This window comes from Natator depressus, chromosome 2 (genome assembly GCF_965152275.1).
Source record: "Natator depressus isolate rNatDep1 chromosome 2, rNatDep2.hap1, whole genome shotgun sequence".
NCBI lineage: Eukaryota > Metazoa > Chordata > Testudines > Cheloniidae > Natator > Natator depressus.
Genome location: NC_134235.1, coordinates 71,946,517 through 71,966,983, shown reverse-complemented (window position 1 = coordinate 71,966,983; position 20,467 = coordinate 71,946,517). Strand labels below are relative to the sequence as shown.

Genomic DNA, 20,467 nt, shown 5'->3' with positions numbered 1-20,467 from the left:
CGCACACACCTGATTGGAATAGACATGAACAAGCACTCGAAGAACAGCAGCAGCTTACAGGGCTTTTCATTCATTAAGTAGTATGCAAAACTAGCACAAAAGACTGTTTATTTGTTTTTAAATCTACCAGTTTATTTGCATCTTTTTGGTAACAAACATCATAGATGGCCAAAGAACAATCAGCTGATTCCCAAAAGGTTATTCGTACTTTACAGATCTGATAACTATATACAGTAGTCTCTGCCTTTTGCATTGTACAATCAAAAAAAACACTTCCAGTGAAGAGTCTCAACAATTAACTTACCCTTGAGAAGGTGATTGGCTTGGAGCAGACTCTGACTAACCCTTGATGCACTGAAATAAAAAAAAATTATCTGAACAGATTTCAAAGGTACATCATCCAAATGATTCACTAAAAGAAAGAGGTGTATAACTTTATTTCTGGCATTCTGATAGAATTTGGGTTTTAAAAATAGAGGGGAGAGGAAGTTTATCAATTGGCAAGCACAACCAGAAGTAGACTCTAAATTTAAGGATCTCCCACAGGAAAATTTTTTTGAACTGCCTCCACATCACATTTTGTCAGCACTGCCTCATCCCCTCTCCAGGTCTGATGCTGGTTGTACTCAGAATTGAGCATCTGATCTAATGCCCATTGCAGTAAGTAAGAAAAATCCCAATGGACTTCACTGAGCAGGGAGTCAGGACTTGTGTTAGAGTATGATACGGTGGGTGATCAGTTACTAAACAGAAAATTAATAAATCCCAATGTAATAAGAAAAAAACCCTAATTTTATATTAATTGCAAGGCGTGCTGGGAAATCTTGGAAATTTTATAAACATTGAGAGACACTGTTCTGGTCACCGGATTGTATCTTAACAACATCACAAATTTAGAATTTTATTTTATACCATTAATATATTCCATAAAGCAAAGAGTTCATCATCATATATTTCTGATAGAATCTACAATAACATCAACCACAAGAGTGCTCCCAGGCCTAAACAGGTGTACACATTTTTTAATATAAAGTTTAAGAATTTTGCAAATGGGAAACAGGGACTTTTTATTTTTGTTGGTAAACTCCCCCTCAACCCAATGCATCTGAACAAGAGCAGTAACAGCTACCTCTGTTTTTTTAAAACACTATTGTTTCATTTACCCTTTTGTGTAAATCATCGTCACGTTCTCCTACAAGGTTGTTACTCACCTGTAGAGGGAACTGGTAGAGGATGTTCAAGGGTAATGTAATCTGCACCCCAAACCCTCTACTGGCCTGGAGAGTGGGAGTCCTCAGGTTGCTCCCAAAATGGCCATTATCATTGAGACCATCTCAGATAAATACTCCACAAACTTATCTTACAACTGGTTTATCATTGTAGATGGAAAAATCAGGAGTCAGAAACACATACTCACCTACTGTGCTGATGAAACTCCAGAGAACTGGTCCCTTCCCTGCCAGGGCTAGGAAAACTTTTACTATGGATTTGCAACAAGCCGACTGCATTTTTACACTGTACTGTGGAAAACTATCTATCTGCACCACAATTAGACGTTCAAGAACTGGAGTGTACACTTCAGGAATCTAGACAAAATAAGAGCAGGGAAAAAAAGTGTTCAGTAAAAGCAACAATTATAACTTCATTAAACACTCAGGAAATTATGCAAATCTTCTCAAATAAGAGGCAATTCCCAACAAAAGGTAAAAGGAGAGAAATGTTACACAATTATCTACTATCTTTTATCTACTGGTAAAAGAAAGACTTAGCAAGCCACTGTATGTGGACAGTTTAAAACATCAAGACAGACAGGAGTTAGTGAAGGCTTCTTGGGGCCACATTATGTCCCAGGAACAGAAAGGCAGTTTCTGAATGAAGGCAAGTGTTAGCAGAGACAATCATATTCATTTTTTTATTATTATGAATTTAAAATGAGAGCTTTATTCACACAAAAGCAACCACAAACCAGAAGCCTAATCTGTTTTTATGCATCTGAAGCCAGGGCATTCAAGTACAGCTCATCTTACTCCCAACCTATGGCCAATGATCAGGAAGCCCTCATTCAAAACACACACTCCAGATACACAAAGGAATCCATGTAGACTCACTTGCCCGTCTCAGTGTGGCACTTTAAGTATCAGACTTATCAGTGTGGGAGCAGATAAAGACAATAGGCTTATACAAACACAGCTGATACAAAGCTGTGCTGTATTGCTGGAGAAACATTTCTCTTTCCATTGTTGTGTGAAAGACGGATTGAAACAAGAAAGTGATTGGGTATATAGGGAAAGGGGTACATAGGGGAAACTGACTGTATATAAAGTGCTGTTGTATGCACAAAAACAAACTGAAAAAAAACCCAGACAAAATAACCTTAGTTTTAAAAGAAATGTAGAAGTGTGGCTATTAACTTGATTATGTCCCTCTATGTCCAAACATCACCATGCCTGCCATTTCAACACAAGTGACCTAATAAGGGAGGGTGTGCCACATCCAGAGACTGTTTTTTTTTTTAAATTTCACTCCTGACTACTGTGCTTGTCCTATAATGCACCAATTGCCACAGTATTTACTGTTTTACCTAGTCTGTGTGTTATCCTTCCCTTTATTCAACAGACCTCTCATTAATTTTCTTAATATAGCACTACTCATCCCGCCTTCTAGGAGCAAAAGGTCAGCGTGTACGTGCTGAGCAGCAAGAGTCACCATGCACTCCCAAATTGGAGTCTCTTCTATTGTAGTTCAGTGCATCCTTAACAGATCCATATATGGCTCTAAAGGTACAAAATAATTGACTGATGCTTTAAATATTCCACTTACTGTATCTATGTGGAATATAACACTTGCAATTGACTGAAGGAAACTGGGTAGCTGATACACATGTTCATCTGCTGTCTCCGCCTCAGTGAGATACATTTGTTTACAGCGCTGAAGGAGCTCAACGTACATGAAGTCAACATCCTTAGAATTTATAGCTTTACAAGGCTTTAATGAGAGAAAGTAAAGTATCACTTCAATAATTAGTATTTACGTTAAGCACAAGAACGCGGCAATACTAGAAAAAAACAAAAACAAAAAACCAAATAGCTGGGTTCAGATAAAAACTTTTTTTGAAACTTTACAGGAACCTGATACATTTGAATACTTTTTTTCATGTTGTTCAACAGTTAAGTGCTAGTAAACAAAGTGACCTTGCTTTATAATTTATTGCAACTATATTAATAATCTGATTTTGAGCTTGCAGTTACAATACTTTTCCAACCCAACTTGAGAAGCTAAGAATTTAGGTGGTCTTTTAGGAATGGAAATGTGGCCACTATATATCCTCTTCTTGCAACTTTTCGATCCAACTGCCTTGAAAGGATAAGTTGGGGACATTAAAGAGGACTACAGCTATTACTTCCAGAGCTCTGACAGGCTGAGAATGTTGTAGAGACAATGGTTCTTAGCTCCACAGGGGAACATGGTAGCAACACGTTACTCATAGCAAGCCACACTGGCCAATCAGGAGAAGCACTGTTGGGACTCCAGAGTAAACCCCGTCCAGCACTCTCAGTTAAGAGAGAGGAAGGAAAAAGGAGAATTATATAGTGGTAATAAGGTTTTATTTTCAGCCCATAGATGCAACTCCTCCAACTTTTAATAGTTGCCAAGGCTGTAGATTTCGTATCCAAGCACAACAAGATAAGTCTAAGTTGAATTAACGTGGCCAAAATTCTGACAGCGGAAAGGGTGTTTCTAACGTCTAAAGTCACGTATTAAGGAGAAAAAGCTATAATGCTCTAGAGCCCAATCCTGCAAGTCTTCCAAGTGAATTCAGTGGTAGTTCACTGAGCCCTTAGTGATTACTATAAGTCAAAATGCAGAAGTCTGACTAGTGGATTTCTTTTATAATTCAGAAACAACTAGGGTTGGGGGGAAGCATTCCCTGCATAACAGACTCTGCCAATCAAAACAAACATGTAAGATGAATGGCTTCCAAATCATAACATAAAACCCATCCAATACGCTGTTTTGTCAGAGTAAGCTTGCCATACCGCAGCAAAAAGCCCATATCCACGAATGGCAATGGACAACTCCTTATTGCTCGAATCCATTTTTCTGATGATACCATAGAACTGCTCCATGAAGAACTGCAGCTTGCTCTTGTGCATTTCTGCATCTTTAGCCACCATTAGAGAAATCTGCAGATTTACACAAACAAACAATTATGGATTTCCAGAAACTAGAAAATAACCAAAGTGAAATTAAAGTAAAAGAGACAACCTTAAGAAAATATATACCACCATATCTATGTAACAGTCCCCGCACTCCAATTGTGTTTTGAGAAATCTAACACCTTGATGAAGTCTTGGAGTTCTTATGTAAATTAGCAGTACCTGTCTAAGGAACGAATCTAGGGCTGAATGACCACCTTTCTTCAGCTCTGCATTTGTATGGCCACACCACTTGGACAGTACTTCAAACAGTGAGATATAGTTGTCCAGAAGGCAGGTGCCAAACTGAGCAGCATGCATGCTGAACAAGTGTAATCCAACTGTAATTCAAAACCACAATTATCAGTAAAACTCAGATTTCTGTTCCAAGTTTCTGACAACTTAACATGCTCTAGAAGTTTACATTAGGCCAACAGGAAGTCTCATATCTCCTGACTAAATTGTATTACTGATTATTAAAACATCTATATTCACACATTTAACTCTACATATGAGCTCACAACTGAAAACAATCTTCCTGCTTTTATCCTAGTATAGATACAGCTAAGGGAGGCAGCAGCCCCTTTCAGTGGTCTGTATATTACTGTTGGTGGAGGGAGGGGCTCCAGATATTATGAATGAGAACTTTACTTCATCTAGGCCAGTGAGTCTCAGCCTTTTCCATGCCAGGAGACATGCCAGAGTCGCCTCTTCCACTTAGCTGGGATGTAGGTAGGAACAATGCCACCCCCCGACCCCGCACCTTACATTTAGCAACATAGGAAATACAGAGTGGTCATAACCCCCCAGTGAGGAGTTGCAGCCCTCAGACTGAGAATCCATGATCTAGTCAACCTACACCACCTTTACGAGAGGGTCACACACTTTTTTGCTTCTGTAGCATTGCACACACCAAAGGTTCTCTAGATCCCTCCATTCCCTCAATGCTGCCTGTATGCTACCTTCCATCCCCCTCTATTTCAGAGACTCCCTGCAAACCTCCCCACCTCCTCCCTTCACTCCATATCAGTTTCACCCAACCTCCCCCAGGCCAGGGGCTCTATCTACTCCTCATTTCCCACTTTTTCCCATGCCAGAGGCTCTGTGTGCCCTCCACTGTCCCCTTCTCCGCAGCATTTTAAAAACTGTATTGGGAGGATGGGCAGAGCTGAGATGAGAATATTGTTATATGGAAGGCTTAGCTAACCTGTTGCTCAGACTCTATATGTCCCCCATTTTCCCCTTTCAGTTTTTCTGATTTTCACCAAAATCAATAGAGTTCTGCCCACTGACGCTGTGACATACCCAGGGTACAATCCAGACTAGTGAGTAACTGTGTCACCCCTGCCCTCTAACCTGGGGTATCCTCTACACTGCTTTGTTGCTGTAGCCTCCAGTCTGGGCTGCTGACAAACAGCCTCCAGCATGCAATTCACTTACCAGCCTTGGTTACATTGCAGGGTGACCCCAACACACCCCCACTCCTAGACTTTCCCCCAGAACTGTATGTCCTGTGTCCACAATTTACACATTATCGTAATAATCTTTGTACAAAGTATGCCTTGTGAGATATCATCTGCAAACTCATAATTTGCTCGTCAACAGTATCCTGATAAAATGTGTTGCATTTTCCCCTGTATAATGGTATTAACACACGTTCCAAACCACAGCAGAAGCTGGCAAACAGGTCTGTATCAAACAAAGGAACATGTGCTCTGCTTCATTTGCATTTAAGCAGTAAACAGAGTCATCAAGCAGGAAGGGCGGACAAAGAAACCTCAGACAAGTAAGGAAAAATGCAGCAGTGAACAGCCTTTCCTACACATACTCTCTATTCCCTGAATCTCAGGTGGAAACGTTCTCCAAAAGGAGGACAGATACTATAAAAATGAGGGACAGACAGCCCAAAGCACCCTTCCTCTCTCTGTTCATCAATTCACTACACCAAAAGGATCAAAGGAAGCAGCCACTGAACTGGAGAAGAGGTCCTGGCCTAAGAAGTTTGGTCAGTAAAACTGCTGAGTGTGTGTGGTGAGAGAAACATTGCTTGAACCTCATACAGTTGGTTAAGTTAGGCACTTGTAGTGTTTTAATTTTATTTTCTTGTAACCATATCTGATTTTTACCCCTCATTACTTGTACCTCACTTAAAATCTCTCTCTGTCTGTAGTTAATAAACTTGTTTTATTGTTTAATCTAATCCAGTGTGTTTTAATTGAAGTGTCTGGGAAAACTCCATTTGGGGTGGCAAGTTATCTGGAGGCTGTTTGTGAGCAATCCAAATGGGAGGCTACACCAGCAAAGCATTGTAAATGACACCCCAGGTTAGAGGGCAGGCACGGCATAGCTACTCATTAATCTGGATTTTATCCTGGGTATGCACAGATACCTAGAACATTCCCTGAAATTTTGGAACACATTGGATATGGCATTCAAAAGTTGTCACATTACAGAAAGAGAAATGCCATTAAGTTAAGTGTTGGATGCAGTGTTGTTGCTGAGTATTAGAATTTGCTTTGCTCAGCCAACTACTCCATTTTTAACTTCTTAGATCACAAAAGCACACTCTCTCACTCCACTCTTCTAGCCTAGAATGCAAAACATGCTGTATTCTTTGAAGGGAATAAGCAGAGGAGGAAACATGTCTCCTCCAAGATACGCTTGGTATCCACAGAACTGCAAAGTTATAAGATAAAATCTTACCTAGAGGTACTGCATATCGCTTTAGGTCAACCTGTAAAAACAAAAGGTTCACCATAAATGACTTGCTCTTCAGCATTAATGTATGTAGAAGAATACACACTCGGAAGATATTCATCAAACATTCTACCTGTGGACTGATCGCCTTCACTGCAAAATCAAAAATCTCCTTTGAAGTGTGGGGATCTGTAGGATAACAACAATAATGAAACATTTCACTAAGGGCACCTCTGAAAGAGTCAAAACGGCAAGGTAATTTTATCTTGTTATGGATGTGAAGAGACAATATTTAAAGGTCTTCAAAATATCACACTCTTAAAGGAAGGGAAACTCTCCCTGAGGATGCTAAAATTTTTTTTTTTAAATATACTTCTCTGTTTGACTTTCTGAAAAACCACTCTTTAAACATGGGTATGCTAGTGTAAATGTGCCTGTATATAATTATGAATAAGAATGTTCAAACTTTCACCTGGGGTTGTACAGCTGCCCAGTCCCTCCTGGATAAACAGCACTTCAGCTTCCCACCCTATGCAACCACGCTGACCACACTCTCTTACATACTGGAGCACCCCAGGGGTGCTGGGGCATGAAGGCCTTGCATGAGCAGGCCTTCTGCCAATGCGGGGAATTTCACTCAGAATGCACAACTGCTTGCATGCATTCTTATCTATAAAAGAGTGAATCTTGAGACCAGATGAACAGATGCTCCATCAGGTGTACAACAGTCAAAATGTCTATATATATTAAAAATAAAAGAAAAATAAAAAGTACTGCACCTTCATCCATGGATTTAGTAAAGTTATACATAAGCGCAGTCAGTCCTTTCAGACACCCTGCTACTACTGGTAGTTTGGGCTCTCTTGTTGCTGAGGTCATCTGAAAATAAAAGTTTTAAAGAAAATATTATGCTTAAATTAGAAGAGTAAGATAGAAACAAACAAGTAAGGACCTTGGTAAGGCATAGCTGTGTTGTCAACCTTCTGAAACAAACAGTGCAATGAAGTTCTGCAGCTTAATAGAGTCTAAATAAGAAACTGGCCTCTAACGGAAATCACATCCTCTACCTAGGATACTATGGCTGATGATGATTATGCTCTTCCCTCTCCCCTCCCCACATTACTCAGTTAATGGCCACTAGGTCTCCTCTCCACCTGTAACCTACCCAAGACCCTGTAACCAGAGAAAACAAAAACTTGACAGCTATTAACAATAAAATTGTTCAAACTGTGTTTTATAATTATCTGGCTAAATGAAGTATCCAACAGTCTTGGGATGAATGGTAATTCAACACCCACAACACCCACCAGAGAAAACTGATTGACAGAGTCCTACAAGAGGTTCCAATCATACCTGTGTTCTGAGCTCACCCAAGAAAGCTCGGAATAATTTCTCAGAATTGTCAACCATGTCACTAGGCTGGACTTCTCCCAATACTCCAAGGAGCTCATATAATTTTTCCAGTACTAAAAAATATCAATATATGCGTCACTTACTTTGAGATCTCTGTGGCATATGATACAGTAGTTAGACACCATTATTATAAAGTCAGTGTGTTTGTCCACCCACCTATTTAGGCAGTTAAGATTAGTGGTATCTTGGCATGATGACTGGCAAACGAAAGAGTAAAACAATGCTTTAATACATACATATTCTTCCATGCTTGGATTTGAAATTTATCACCAGCTCATATAGTGAAGATTAATTTATTCAAGTTATTCAAACCACTAGTTTTAAATACTAAATTATAGGGCTCAATCCTATGAGGTGCCACACACCCTCAACTCAGACTGAAATCAATGGGATTTGAAAAAACAGGGTGCTCAGCACGCTGACATTCTAAGTCCCTAATCAAGGAGTTGAGTTCAGCAGTGAAAGTTTAAAAATGCAACATTAATATAAATATAGCCTAAGACTCCTGTCATGAGCTCTGTGTGGGCACACCCTCACTGATGTCCATGGAATGTTGCTAACATGGAGCTGGACCATACAAGGTCAGAGCTCATTGCAGGATCAGGGCCTAAGGAAGCAGAAAACCCATACCTAGCTCTACCATATGTGACAGTCAATATTTCTGAGGACACTTACTTATTCTAGAGGAGATGATGATGATATTGCTTTATTGGTCTTACAAAAGCATATTGACAGCTGACCAGTATTTAGAGCCAGTATACTAAATAGTAACATTTCATGATTTCCCTATTCACCAATGTCAAATGCATTTATACAAAATTTCCCAACTCCCAACTGAGCAGTCTTACTACTAGTATGTAACTTACATTTATTCATTAAAGACTATTTTTGAAGTTTTGTTTTTATTTTAAGTCCTACCTTCTCCTATTTTGCCCACATTACTCTTGGAAAAAATCCATAAAGATATTAATACAGTAGAACCTTAGAGTTATGAACACCTTGGGAATGGAAGTTGGTTGTAACTCTGAACAAAACGTTATGGCTGTTCTTTCAAAAGTTTACAACTGAACATTGACTTAATACAGCTTTGAAACTCTACTATGCAGAAGAAAATTTCTGCTCTTAACCATCTGAATTTAAATGAAACAAGCACAGAAATGGTTTCCTCACTTTGTCAAAAAGAAATTTAAACTTTCCCTTTTTTTTTTTTTTTTAAATAGTTTATGTTTAATACAGTACTTTACTGTATTTGCTTTCGGGGCAGGGGGTCTCTACTGTTGCCCGATTGTGTACTTCCGGTTCCAAATGACATGGGCGGTTGACCAGTCAGTTTGTAACTCTGGTGGTCATAACTCTGAGGTTCTACTATACTAAAAGATAATAAATAAAATAAGTAATAATGTTGCTAGAAAAGCTAAGGCTCACCTGTGTCAGGCACTTTACTTCTTGCAGCAAGTTCCCCATAAAATTTGTTAAAGATCTCTCCAACTTTCAATTCTTCCATCAGAAAGGAAGACCGTAAATTTTGAAGCAACTGGAAATATATACAAGATACCCACAAATGAGGAAAAACAATTATTTTATTTTTTTCCACTTGGACCCAGGTAAATAAGGCCCCCAAGTCAGAAAGATACTTAAGTACATACCTAACTTTAAGCACAAGTAGTCCCACTGGTTTAGCGGGTTAAGTTAAAGATGATTGATACGTATTCTGATCGTATAAGATGTAGGTAAAGACAAGCTACCATTTCTATATAATAAATATTGGTTTTGTTGTGTTTTCCTCATGCAAATCATGTGCTCATCCTATTGTATATGTAGGTCACCTATTTTTCTACTTCCTATGTTCCTTGTACATATTTTGGCTGTAATTTTAGGTCAAAAGGGCACCATCAATTTAAAAAATGGAGTTATAATTAGTTTTAGGATATGACACCTGTTAATGTCTGCAGTTTCATAAGCATGTTTACCTAGTTTTAAAGTGTTTCTCTCCCTGTTGCTGTAAGGCCCACTCAAACCACAGAAGAATTAACTTCAAAAGGACTACTCCCATATGTAAAGTTAAGCACATGCATAAGTGTTTGCAGAATCAGGGCATAATGCACTACACAGGAAAAACAGTAAAAATTATTCTATACAAAATGTTATCATATGCACTAAGAAAACTAAAAAAAATATAAAACAAGTTTGCCCCTCAAATATGTTTCAGCTGTATTATCCTAGTTGTTATCTGTAACAGATTAATATTTTCGAACAGAAGTGTGATTTTTAAATTGACAGTGTTGCTTTAAAGAACAGCACTTAAATTGGGAATAAAGATGCACTCTGTGATCGCCCTCAAAATCCAAGATGTCTTCCAACACAAATTAAGGGATGGCACCTTTAATAAAGCAATTTGGTCAAAGGAGATTAGGACTGATTTGTGGGCAGAGAAATACCTTTTTAATACCCCTCCTACAGAATTAAACCACCAAACCTCCCTTGTTATGGTAGATTTTTGAGTTTGCCACATTCAACAGCAGCCATGGTATAACTCAAAAGTCTCTAGGCTTAGAAATAATGAAGAACTATAAAGTATGTTTTACCTTAATGAGAAGCTCCAGGGCTGGGATTTTACATTTTGCAGCCTTTTCTTTTGTGTAAACGCTAATACAAGTTAGCTAGGTTGGAAAAAAATAGACCATAATAATCATTAACAGGACGGAAGATTTAAAAATATTTAAATAATTTAAGATATTTCTTTAAAATACTTTTCCCCAATGATTTTAGGTATTTTACAACATTTACAATGTACAAAACCCAAGAATCAAAATACACAACTTCTTATACAAAGCCAATGCAGACTAGAATAAATATTCACCCAGAAAATAGCAACACTAACCCATCACATGACTACCTTATATCCCTCAACCAAACCCAAAAGAAAAGACTGGTTTTGCAGTGTGTCCTAAAAATGAGCAAATCCAAGTTTCGGTAAATCTAGACTGAAGCAAGTTCTAGAATAAAAGGACCCCATGCAGCAAATCTGCCACTAGCCCCCTTTCCTTTTAAGCAGGGGGCTATTACCACGAGCTCAAAAAGTACAGTGGCACAAACATCTCCAGTTAAATTGATACTACTGAGCAGTTTAGACTCAGAGTAGTCTACACTGCAATTAGACATCCGCCGCTGGCCTGTGCCAGTTGACTTGGGCTCACGGGACTCAGACTAAGGTGCTGTTTAATTGTGTTGTAGACATTCCGGCTTGGGCTGCAGCCCAAGCCCTGGGACCCTTCCACCTCACAGGGTCCTAAATGTCTACACTGCTATTAAACAGCCCTTAGTCTGAGGCCCACAAGCCCAAGTCAGCTAGCATGGACCGGCCATGGATTTTTAACTGCACTGTAGACATACTCTAAGGGACACATTTTCAGAAATAATGAGCACCCATAGTACCCAGGTACACAACTCCTCTGAAAAAACAGGCCTTAAAAAAGTCACTTCAAAGGTTACGAACTGGAGCAGAAGGATTCAAAATATTTAAATCAAATATTTCACTGGTACAACATTACAAAAAAAACCCCAAACCCAGCAACTACCATTTTTTGAGAGAGAGAAAAATATATGCTAACCCTGCTGGCTCCAAGATACTTGAACAAATACTACCAAAGTATACTAACACTTTTAATGACACCAGTGCATTAATATGTAAACCAAAATTGCTCTTCTGTTTTAGCTCTATTAGAAACATTGGGGGGAGGGGTATGAATTGAATAAAGGAAAGCCATGAACCTGGTATTAGTCATATTTTTATATATCTTTCAAGCTTTCGTGTTTAAATTAAAAGCACTGAAGAACTGTTAAAAGTATTTGACAGAGATTTTTAAAAATAAGTTTTCCTTCACTTACCTTAATATCATGAGCATAAGGATGAACATGCTGACCAATCTTTTCCAGAAAGGCACAGAGAAATTTTAAAGCTTCTTCCCTGCACTCTCGAAACTGAAAAAACAAGTTCCTTTTTAGAAATGAAAGCCTGTATGCTCTCACTTAGCAACAAAAAATATTGCAACAGTTCTTTTAAAAAAAAATCAAATCACAACTAAGTTTATCAACTTACTTCCTCAATCCTGAGAGACTTGCGGACAAACACAAGTAATCCATTATCTTTGGAAAATACCAGTGAAGTTTGCAATGCTATAGGAAGAACAAGAGAAGCATCAAACTATTTGCTTTGTTATTTACACTGTTTCCAAACAAGTGGCTCCTAGAACCTGATTATTTAGATAATATTGGACATTATTCAGGATGTCCACTTTTAAAGAATATCCTTGTGCCAAAACGCAACTAATTATTTTCAGTGCTAAATAAGGACATGATTTTGCAGTCCTTACATAAGTATTCCCACTGAAGCCAAAAGGGCCAGTCACAGGAATTAGGGCTGCAAGATTGAACCCTAAATTCTGTTTGTAAAATGTTCAGTTCACATATGCTCAAACCTCATGTTCGGTCCAACTCTGCTTGGTACAGAACCAGGGATGAGAGAAAGGTGGCTTTACACCACCTTTGTACCTTCCAATCCTGGGGCCAAAACCAGTACAGCAACATCAGGTCTGCAATGACCCCAAAGGGTAACCTGTCAACTATGTTTTAATCAATGACTATGAGGAGTGGTCATCCTGGACGAAGACATAATCTATATTAACATTTGAAGCCGTGTTAACTCCTATCCGGAGAGATGTTTAAATAAACTTCTTGCCAAAAAGGTGTTAACCTGATTTCAAAAACCAGAGTAGACAGGACCAAAAAGGTCATGTCAACAAGTCTTGGTCACCATCTAGTAAAACTATGAGGAGTCTAGACAGGAACATAGTATTTTACATGTCAGATCAAACCAGTGGTCCATCAAAGTCCACTATCCCACTTCTAATGGTGGACAACACCCAATGCTTCAGAAAAACATTAAACCTCTTCCACAGTCAAGTGTTATTAATCCTAAAATTATTCTGCCCTTTTAAAACTCCAGATACAGAATTTAATCCCATAGTCCCTTGTGGCAGTGAATTCCACACAATAGCTACATGCTGCATGAAATAGTATTTCCTTTCATTTCTTCTAAATACACCTGCCACTAATGAATCTCTTGAAGAACTTCTTATAGTTCGAAAGTTTGTCTCTTGCACCAACAGAAGTTGGTCCAATAAAAGCCATTACCTCATCCACTTTCTGTGTGTCGTATTCTGGCTACAACAATGTGTCTCGTATATGACAACAACAACACTGCAAACAACTAATTAATTTGTTTCACTTCTAAAACAACAGCTGTTATTTAAAAAAACAGCAATTAGATCAATCAGACTGCTTAAAACTTCCTCTTAACAGTTCAGGAGGTAACAAATATGATCCTCAGTTAAGAGTAGAGTGAACTGAGAAGCATGAATACACAGCAGAGGAAGTGAAGCTGTAAGTTTCCAACACCTACAGCAACACTGCCAGTTGTAGATGTGGCAGTTGGGGCACAATTTTAGGGCCAGATTCTGCCATCCTGACTCATGAGTAGTACTTTTCTCCATGGGTACTGTCAGTGAACCCAAACTGCCACATAAGGTATTCCACAATGTAAGAGTGACAGGAGTTTGCCTTTTTAAGTGAGTCTCAGCACAACTTATATGTAACAGATCTGATACTTTTTGTGATCTACACTCCTAATCCCTGTCTTAATAAGGCGGCACTTTTCTGGTCCCTAGTGCACTGATGCTGCCAGCCTTTTATTCCACTGCTCCAGAGAGTGGCAGCATGCTCACAGTTGAATGGAAAATGTCAGGAACTACTGCCCTGATTTCCACTGCTTTACACCTTGTGTATTCATTTACACCTGTGCAAAGAAAGTACAAAGTGAAGGATGAAATGTTATGAACTCAGAATGGCAGCATTCTATACTCATTTTGCACCAATGTAAATGATTACACAAGGTGCAAAACAGTGGAGAATCAGGTTCCACTGAAGTGTCATCGCTGAACTTTAAACACAGGAACATAGCACAAAGGACAACAAGGGACCTCCTGGGTCATCGAGTCCAGTCGTCTGCTTTTGCAGGCAACCCCCTCATATAATCACATTCACAAACATAGCAAGCTCCATCTTAAACTAGTTAGGTTGTTTGCCCTCGCCATTCTTATTGGGAGGCTATCCCAAAAATCTTACTCCCCTAATGGTTAGAAACCTTCTTCTAACTTCCACCCTAAACTTACTCATAGCCAGTGTATCCCCATTTGTTGTTATGCACACGCTGTCCTTTAGCTTAGGTAGCTCTTCTCCCATCCTTGCGTTAACCCCTACCCACTGTATTTGTAGAGAGCAAGCGAATTCCCACTTAGACTTTGTTTTGCTAGGCTTGAGAGAGCTTGGCTTGTTTGTCTCCTCTCCTAAAACAGTTCTCCATTTACCTAACCCAACTAGTAGCTCATCTCTACACCTGTTCCAGTTTAAATTCATCTTCACTGAACATGGGTGACCAGAATTGTACATGATATTCCAGATGAGGTCTTACAGTGCCTTGTTTGATGGTATTAATAGTTCTCCAGCTCTACTGGAAATGCCTTACCTGATATATCTGAGGATCCAAATAGCCTTTTTCACAGCCATATTACATTAGTCATCCCATGATCAACTTACACCCCAGGTCTTTATCCTCCTCTGTCATTTCCAACTGATGAGCCCCCAAGTTAGAGAAAAAATTCCTGTCCTCCAGGCTATCCTATTCTTCTCATATAATATTCCAATTCTTCTTTGCATTGACAATGCCTCCTGACTTGTCATCAGCAAATTTCATTTGTACACTACTACTTTTTGTGCCATGGTCATTAATGAAAATATTAAATAAAATCAGTCCTAAGACAGACCCTTGAGGAACGCCACTAGTAACCTTCCTCCATCCCATAGTTCTCCTTTCAACACAACAAGCTGCTGTTTCTCCTTTAGCCACTCCTTATGCATTTTACAGTTCCTGTACTAATCACCATTTTCCCCAACTTCACTAATAATTTCCCATGTTGTATCATGTCAAATGCTTTAATGAAGCCTAGATAGATTAGGTCTACCGCATTTCACTCATCCAAAACAATCAGTTATCAGTTTAAAGTTGATATTCCAAGCAGATGAATGGTGTTCATCCCTCTGAGTCAGTTTCAAGCTGTCTGCATACTCAGGCAGACATCACCGCTTTGATTACACTTGGCTTACTTTTGGAAGGTTTCCTCTCTAGCCATAAGAATTAGAAACTTACTTTTTAACAATGAAATTTTAGAGAGTTTGGAGACTCTAAATGTATGATGCAAGCCACAAATATATCATGCGGGCTAGATTCTATCTGACATCTGTGATCTAAACCTTTACTGTGGATGAAATCATCCACTTACACAGCTTTCACTGCCATCTTTCCTGGTGATTTGCTAGCCTCTCTCTCCAATCCTGTCTTCGTTTACCCAATCCCACGTTTCATGCTGTCTCTCTTACTGCTCCTCAGATCATCATCAACTTCAGGAGTTTCATTCACACTGAGTTTATCTTTTCTACCCAAGTCTCTCCACTCTCACTCACTGTTAACATCACCATCCTCCATGTCACTCAGACTTGTAACCTGGGTGCCACCTTTAACTCCTCCCTTTATCTTGTTCCAAATATCCAGACTATGACCAAATCCTGCTATTTATTCTTTCATAACATCTCACAGATATAGTCTTTACTTCCTGCCCACACAGCTATAAGTTTCATTCAAGATTTATACTCTCCCACCCTCACTATGAACATTTCTTCCTCTCTAGCTCCCCTCCATGTACAAAATGCATCTCCCAGAGCTAGGACTGGGGCTCAATATGGTAGGGCTCTCAAGGTTAGGGTTATGGTCCATGAGATATTGTTATGATTCAGTAAAAGAAGTCTTTTCATATTAGAATTAGGGTTCACTTGGGTAGAGATCTCTGATATGGTGTTAGGGTTCAATAGGGTAGGGAATCGCAGGCTATGGTTAGCATACAATAAGCTATGGTTTCCTGGTCCAGGTTTAGGGTTTAATAGGACAGAGGTCCCCAGGCTAGGGTTCAATAGGGTAGAGCTCCACAAAGTAGGGTTAATGTTCAGTAGGGTTAATGTTCAGTAAAACTCCTGGGACTAGGGTTAGGGTTCAATGGGCTGGAGCAGTGATTCTGCATGTACCCCCAGGGGTATGCAGAGGTCTTCCAGGGGGTACATCAAGTCATCTAGATATTTGTCTAGTTTTACAACAGGCTACATAAAAAGCAATAGCAAAGTGAGTACAAACTAAAATTTCATATAATGACTTGTTTATACTGCTCTATGTACACTATACACTGAAATGTAAGTACAATATTTATACTCCAATTGATTTTATAATTATATGGTGAAAATGAGAAAGTAAGCAATTTCAGTAATATTTTTATGTCTGGTTTTGTAAGCAAGTAGTTTTTAAAGTGAGGGGTAATTTGGGGGTACACAAATCAGAGTCCTGAAAGGGGTACAGTAGTCTGGAAAGGTTGAGAGCCACTGGGCTAGAGCTCCCCAAACTAGGGTTAGGGTTCAATAGGCCAGAGCTAGAGTTAGGGTTCAGTAGACTAGAGCTCCCTGAGCTAGGGTTATGGTTACCATGGGTAAGAGTAGACCTCACTGGGCTAATTTTAGGCCTTTGGACAGTAGTACTTCACAGGCAAGAGTCCATCAGGCTACGTGCACTACGATTAGGCCTGGGACTGGTAGGGCTCCCCATGTCTGGGTTACAAAGGGTAGGGCACCATGGGGTCAGGTTATGCCAGGAACCAGTAAGAGTCCCTGCGCTAGGATTAGGGTTATCAAAGGTATGTCTCCCTATGGTCAGATAGCCCTTGGAAGAGTAGGACAACCAGAGTAGGGTTAGGTTTAGTAAGTGTAGGCATCTTCAGGCTCAGGTGAGGGTTACCAATGGTAGTGGTCCTCAGGCTACATTAAGGGCTAGGGCCAGTATGGCACCAGTTGCTAGGGTTAGGCTCGGGGATGGTAGGGCTCCCTGTGTGAAGGTTAGACCTGGGGCCCACAGGGCTCCCTGGGGTAGGGCTAGGCCTGGGGCAGGTAGAGCTACCCTTGCTACGGTGAGGGTTACAAAGGGTAGGGTCTCTCCAAACTAGGATTAGGGTTACTAACAGTAGGGCTCTCCAGGCGAGAGGTAGGCCTGGTGTCAGGAGGGATCCCCAGGCTAGGGTGAGGACCCCCAAGGCTAGGGCTTCCTAGGATCAGGTTAGACATATGGCTGCTAGGGCTCCCCAACCTAAATCAGGGTTAGTAAGGGTATGACACTGAGGGCTAGGGTAGGGCTCCCAGGGCTAACGTCAGGCATACTACAGGGAGGACTCCCCAGACTAAGATTAAGGTTTCTAAGGATAGACCTCTCCAAGCTAGTTTTATGCCTTTGATTGGTAGGGTTCCCCAGGTTAGGGTTAGGCCTGTGCCCCACAGGCCTCCCAAAGCTAAAGTTAGGCAGGTAGGATTCCACAGACTAGGGGTAGGCCTTCAGCTGGTAGGACTTTCTGGACTACGGTTAGGTTTACCAAGGACAGAACTTCCTGGGGGCTGGTTAGGCCTGGGACCAGTAGGAGTCCATAGGCTGGAGTTGCCAAGAGCATGGCTCCCTGTAGTCAGGAAGGCCTGGGCAACGCATGACTCCCCAGGTAGGATAAGGCCCCTCTGGCCTACTCTTAGGCCTGTGGCTGGTAGGGATCCCCAGGTTAGGGTTACGGTTACTACAGATAGGGCTCCCTGGACTAGGGTTAGATTTGATACTGGTAGGGCTCTCTGCGGTAAGGGTAGTCCTGGATCTTGCAAGGCTCCTAAGGCTAAGGTCAGGCCTGGGGCCGGTAGGGCTGGCCGAGTTAGGGTTAGGATTACCAAGGATAGGGCTTCTTGGGGCCAGGTTAGGGTTGGAGCCAGTAGAACTCCCTGGTACCAAGGACATGGCTCCCTGTGGTCAGGTAGACCTGGATACAGTAGGACTCCCCCAGGTAGGGTTTGTGTTAGTAACGGTAGGATTCGTCAGATTAGGGTTAGGCCTGCAATTAGTAGGATTCCCCAAGTTAGTATCAGGGTTACTAACGATAGGCATCCCAGGGGCTAGGGTTAGGCTTTGGGGACGGTAGGCCTCCCCGGGGCTACAGTTTCAAAGAGTAGGCATCTTCTGGGCTAGCTTTAGGCCCGGAGTCAGTAGGGCTCCTTAGGCTAGCTTTAGGCCTGGGATCAGTGTAGCTCCCTGAGCTAGGGTAAGAGTTACCCCAGGTTAGGCCCACACCTTGTAGAGCTCCCAAGCTAAGATTAGAGTTGCTAAGGGTAAGGCTTCCCTGTCTAGGGTTCAGGTTGCTACTGGGAGAGGTCCCCCGGTGAGGGTTAGGCCTGGGACTGCTGGGCTCCCCCATACTAGGACTAGGTTTACAAAGCATAGGGCTCCAAGGGCTAGGGTTGGGCCTGGGTCTCTGTGGGAAGAGAAAGGGTAACTAAGGGTAGTTCTCACCAAGATAGGTTTAGACTCCCCATATTAGGAGTAGAGTTTCTAAGGGTCAGGCTCTTTGGGTGAGGGTTAGATCTGCAGTCAGTAGGATTCTTGGAGTAGGGTTAGGGGTACCAAGGATATGGCTCCCTGTGGTCAAGTAGGCCTAAGGATGGTAGGATGCCCCAGCTAGAGTTTGTGTTAGTAAGGCCAGACATTGTTGGATTAAGGACTCCCTAGGCTAGTGTCATGGTTACTAAGGGTAGGGCTTCCCAGACTGGGGTGAGGGTTCATAGGGGTAGGCTTCTCTGGGCTACGTTTTGGCCTGGGGCCAGTAGGGCTCCTTGAGCTAAGGGTAGGGTTACTAAGGGTATGTTCCTCTGAGCTAGGTTTAGGCCTGGGGTCAGTAGGCATTCCTGGATCTTGAAAGGCTCTTCAGGTTAGGGTTCCCAAGTACAGGGCTATACTGTCAAGTTCATGGGGATGGTAGGGCTCGCCAGGCTAGGGTTAGGCCTGAGGCTGGAAAGCTCAGCAGGCTAGGGTTACAGTTACCAAAGGTAGGGCTCTCTGGGATCAGGTTAGGCCTGGAGACATTAGTACTCCCCACGTACACTTTGCATTAGTAAGGGTAGGCATCCCCAGGCTAGGAATAGAACTTGGACCAGTAGGCTTCCCTGGTCTAGGGATAGGATTACAAAGGATGCGTGTCCCCAGGATAGATTTCGATCTTTAGACTAGTATAGCTCATTAGAGTATATCTCCCGGAACTAGGGTTAGAGTTTAAAAAGCAGAGATACCCGAGATCACATTTGGGTTCAAAGGGCTATGGCTCCCTGGGCTAGTATTAGGGTTAAGGCTCCCCAGCTAGGGATAGGGCTGGAGCTGCAAAGGCTCCCTGTCTAGAGTTAGGGCTCAATAGACTAGGGCTCCCCAGGTTAGGGTTAGGGTTCAATAGAGTACAGCTCTCAGGGTTAGGGTTCAATAGAGCAGCGCTCCCAAAGCTAGAGCTCCCCAGACTAGGGTTAGAGTTCAATACCTAGAGCTCCTGGGACCAGGGTTAGGCTTCAGCAGAGTACGCTTCCTGGATTAGAGTTACTGTTTAATAGGGTAGAGATCCCTGAGATTGTGTTAGAGCTCAATAGGCTACGGCTCTCCCGGTTAGGGTTCAAGAGGCTACAGTTCCTCAGGTTATAGGATTAGGGTTCAATAGCACAAGGCTCTCCAGGCTAGGGTTAAGGTTCAGTAGACTAGGGTTCCCTAGGCTAGGGCTTCCCAGGATAGGGCTAGGGCTGGGATTGCAAGGGCTCCCCAGGATACAGCGGGGTTCAAAAGGGTAGAGCTCCCTGGGATAAAGATAGGTTTCAACGGGCTAGGGCTCCCTGAGCTAGTGTTTAAAAGGTTAGGGCTCCCAGCACTAGAGTTAAGGGTTATTAGGGCAGGGCTGCAAGCATCCACCAAAAAACTGCTAGAGTTCAATAGGGTACAGGGTCTCCAGGCTAAGATTACTGTTCAAAAAGATAGAGCTCCTTGATCTAGGATTAAATAGCATAGAGCTCTTGGGACTAGGGTTCAATAGGATAGGAGCCCCCAACCCAGTAAGGTGGGGCTCTCCAGGCTATGGTTAGCATTCCACAGGGTAGGGCTTCCCTCCTGGACT

The 20,467-nt window shown here is 41.5% G+C and overlaps 1 protein-coding gene across 1 annotated transcript in view; it reads right to left on the bottom strand.

Moving 5' to 3' along the window:
* The window catches only part of PRKDC (protein kinase, DNA-activated, catalytic subunit), a 161,058-nt gene that overhangs the window by 139,236 nt on the left and 1,355 nt on the right, over positions 1-20,467 (bottom strand). Inside the window, exons 2-14 of the mRNA XM_074944407.1 lie at positions 12,406-12,482; positions 12,195-12,287; positions 10,892-10,966; positions 9,732-9,840; positions 8,247-8,359; positions 7,673-7,772; positions 7,027-7,082; positions 6,900-6,930; positions 4,380-4,537; positions 4,038-4,184; positions 2,821-2,985; positions 1,418-1,586; positions 305-354 (exon numbers count right to left, since the gene is read on the bottom strand). Of these exons, the coding sequence (XP_074800508.1) occupies positions 305-354; positions 1,418-1,586; positions 2,821-2,985; positions 4,038-4,184; positions 4,380-4,537; positions 6,900-6,930; positions 7,027-7,082; positions 7,673-7,772; positions 8,247-8,359; positions 9,732-9,840; positions 10,892-10,966; positions 12,195-12,287; positions 12,406-12,482 (1,343 nt within the window). The remainder of the gene's footprint in view (positions 1-304; positions 355-1,417; positions 1,587-2,820; positions 2,986-4,037; positions 4,185-4,379; positions 4,538-6,899; positions 6,931-7,026; positions 7,083-7,672; positions 7,773-8,246; positions 8,360-9,731; positions 9,841-10,891; positions 10,967-12,194; positions 12,288-12,405; positions 12,483-20,467) is intronic.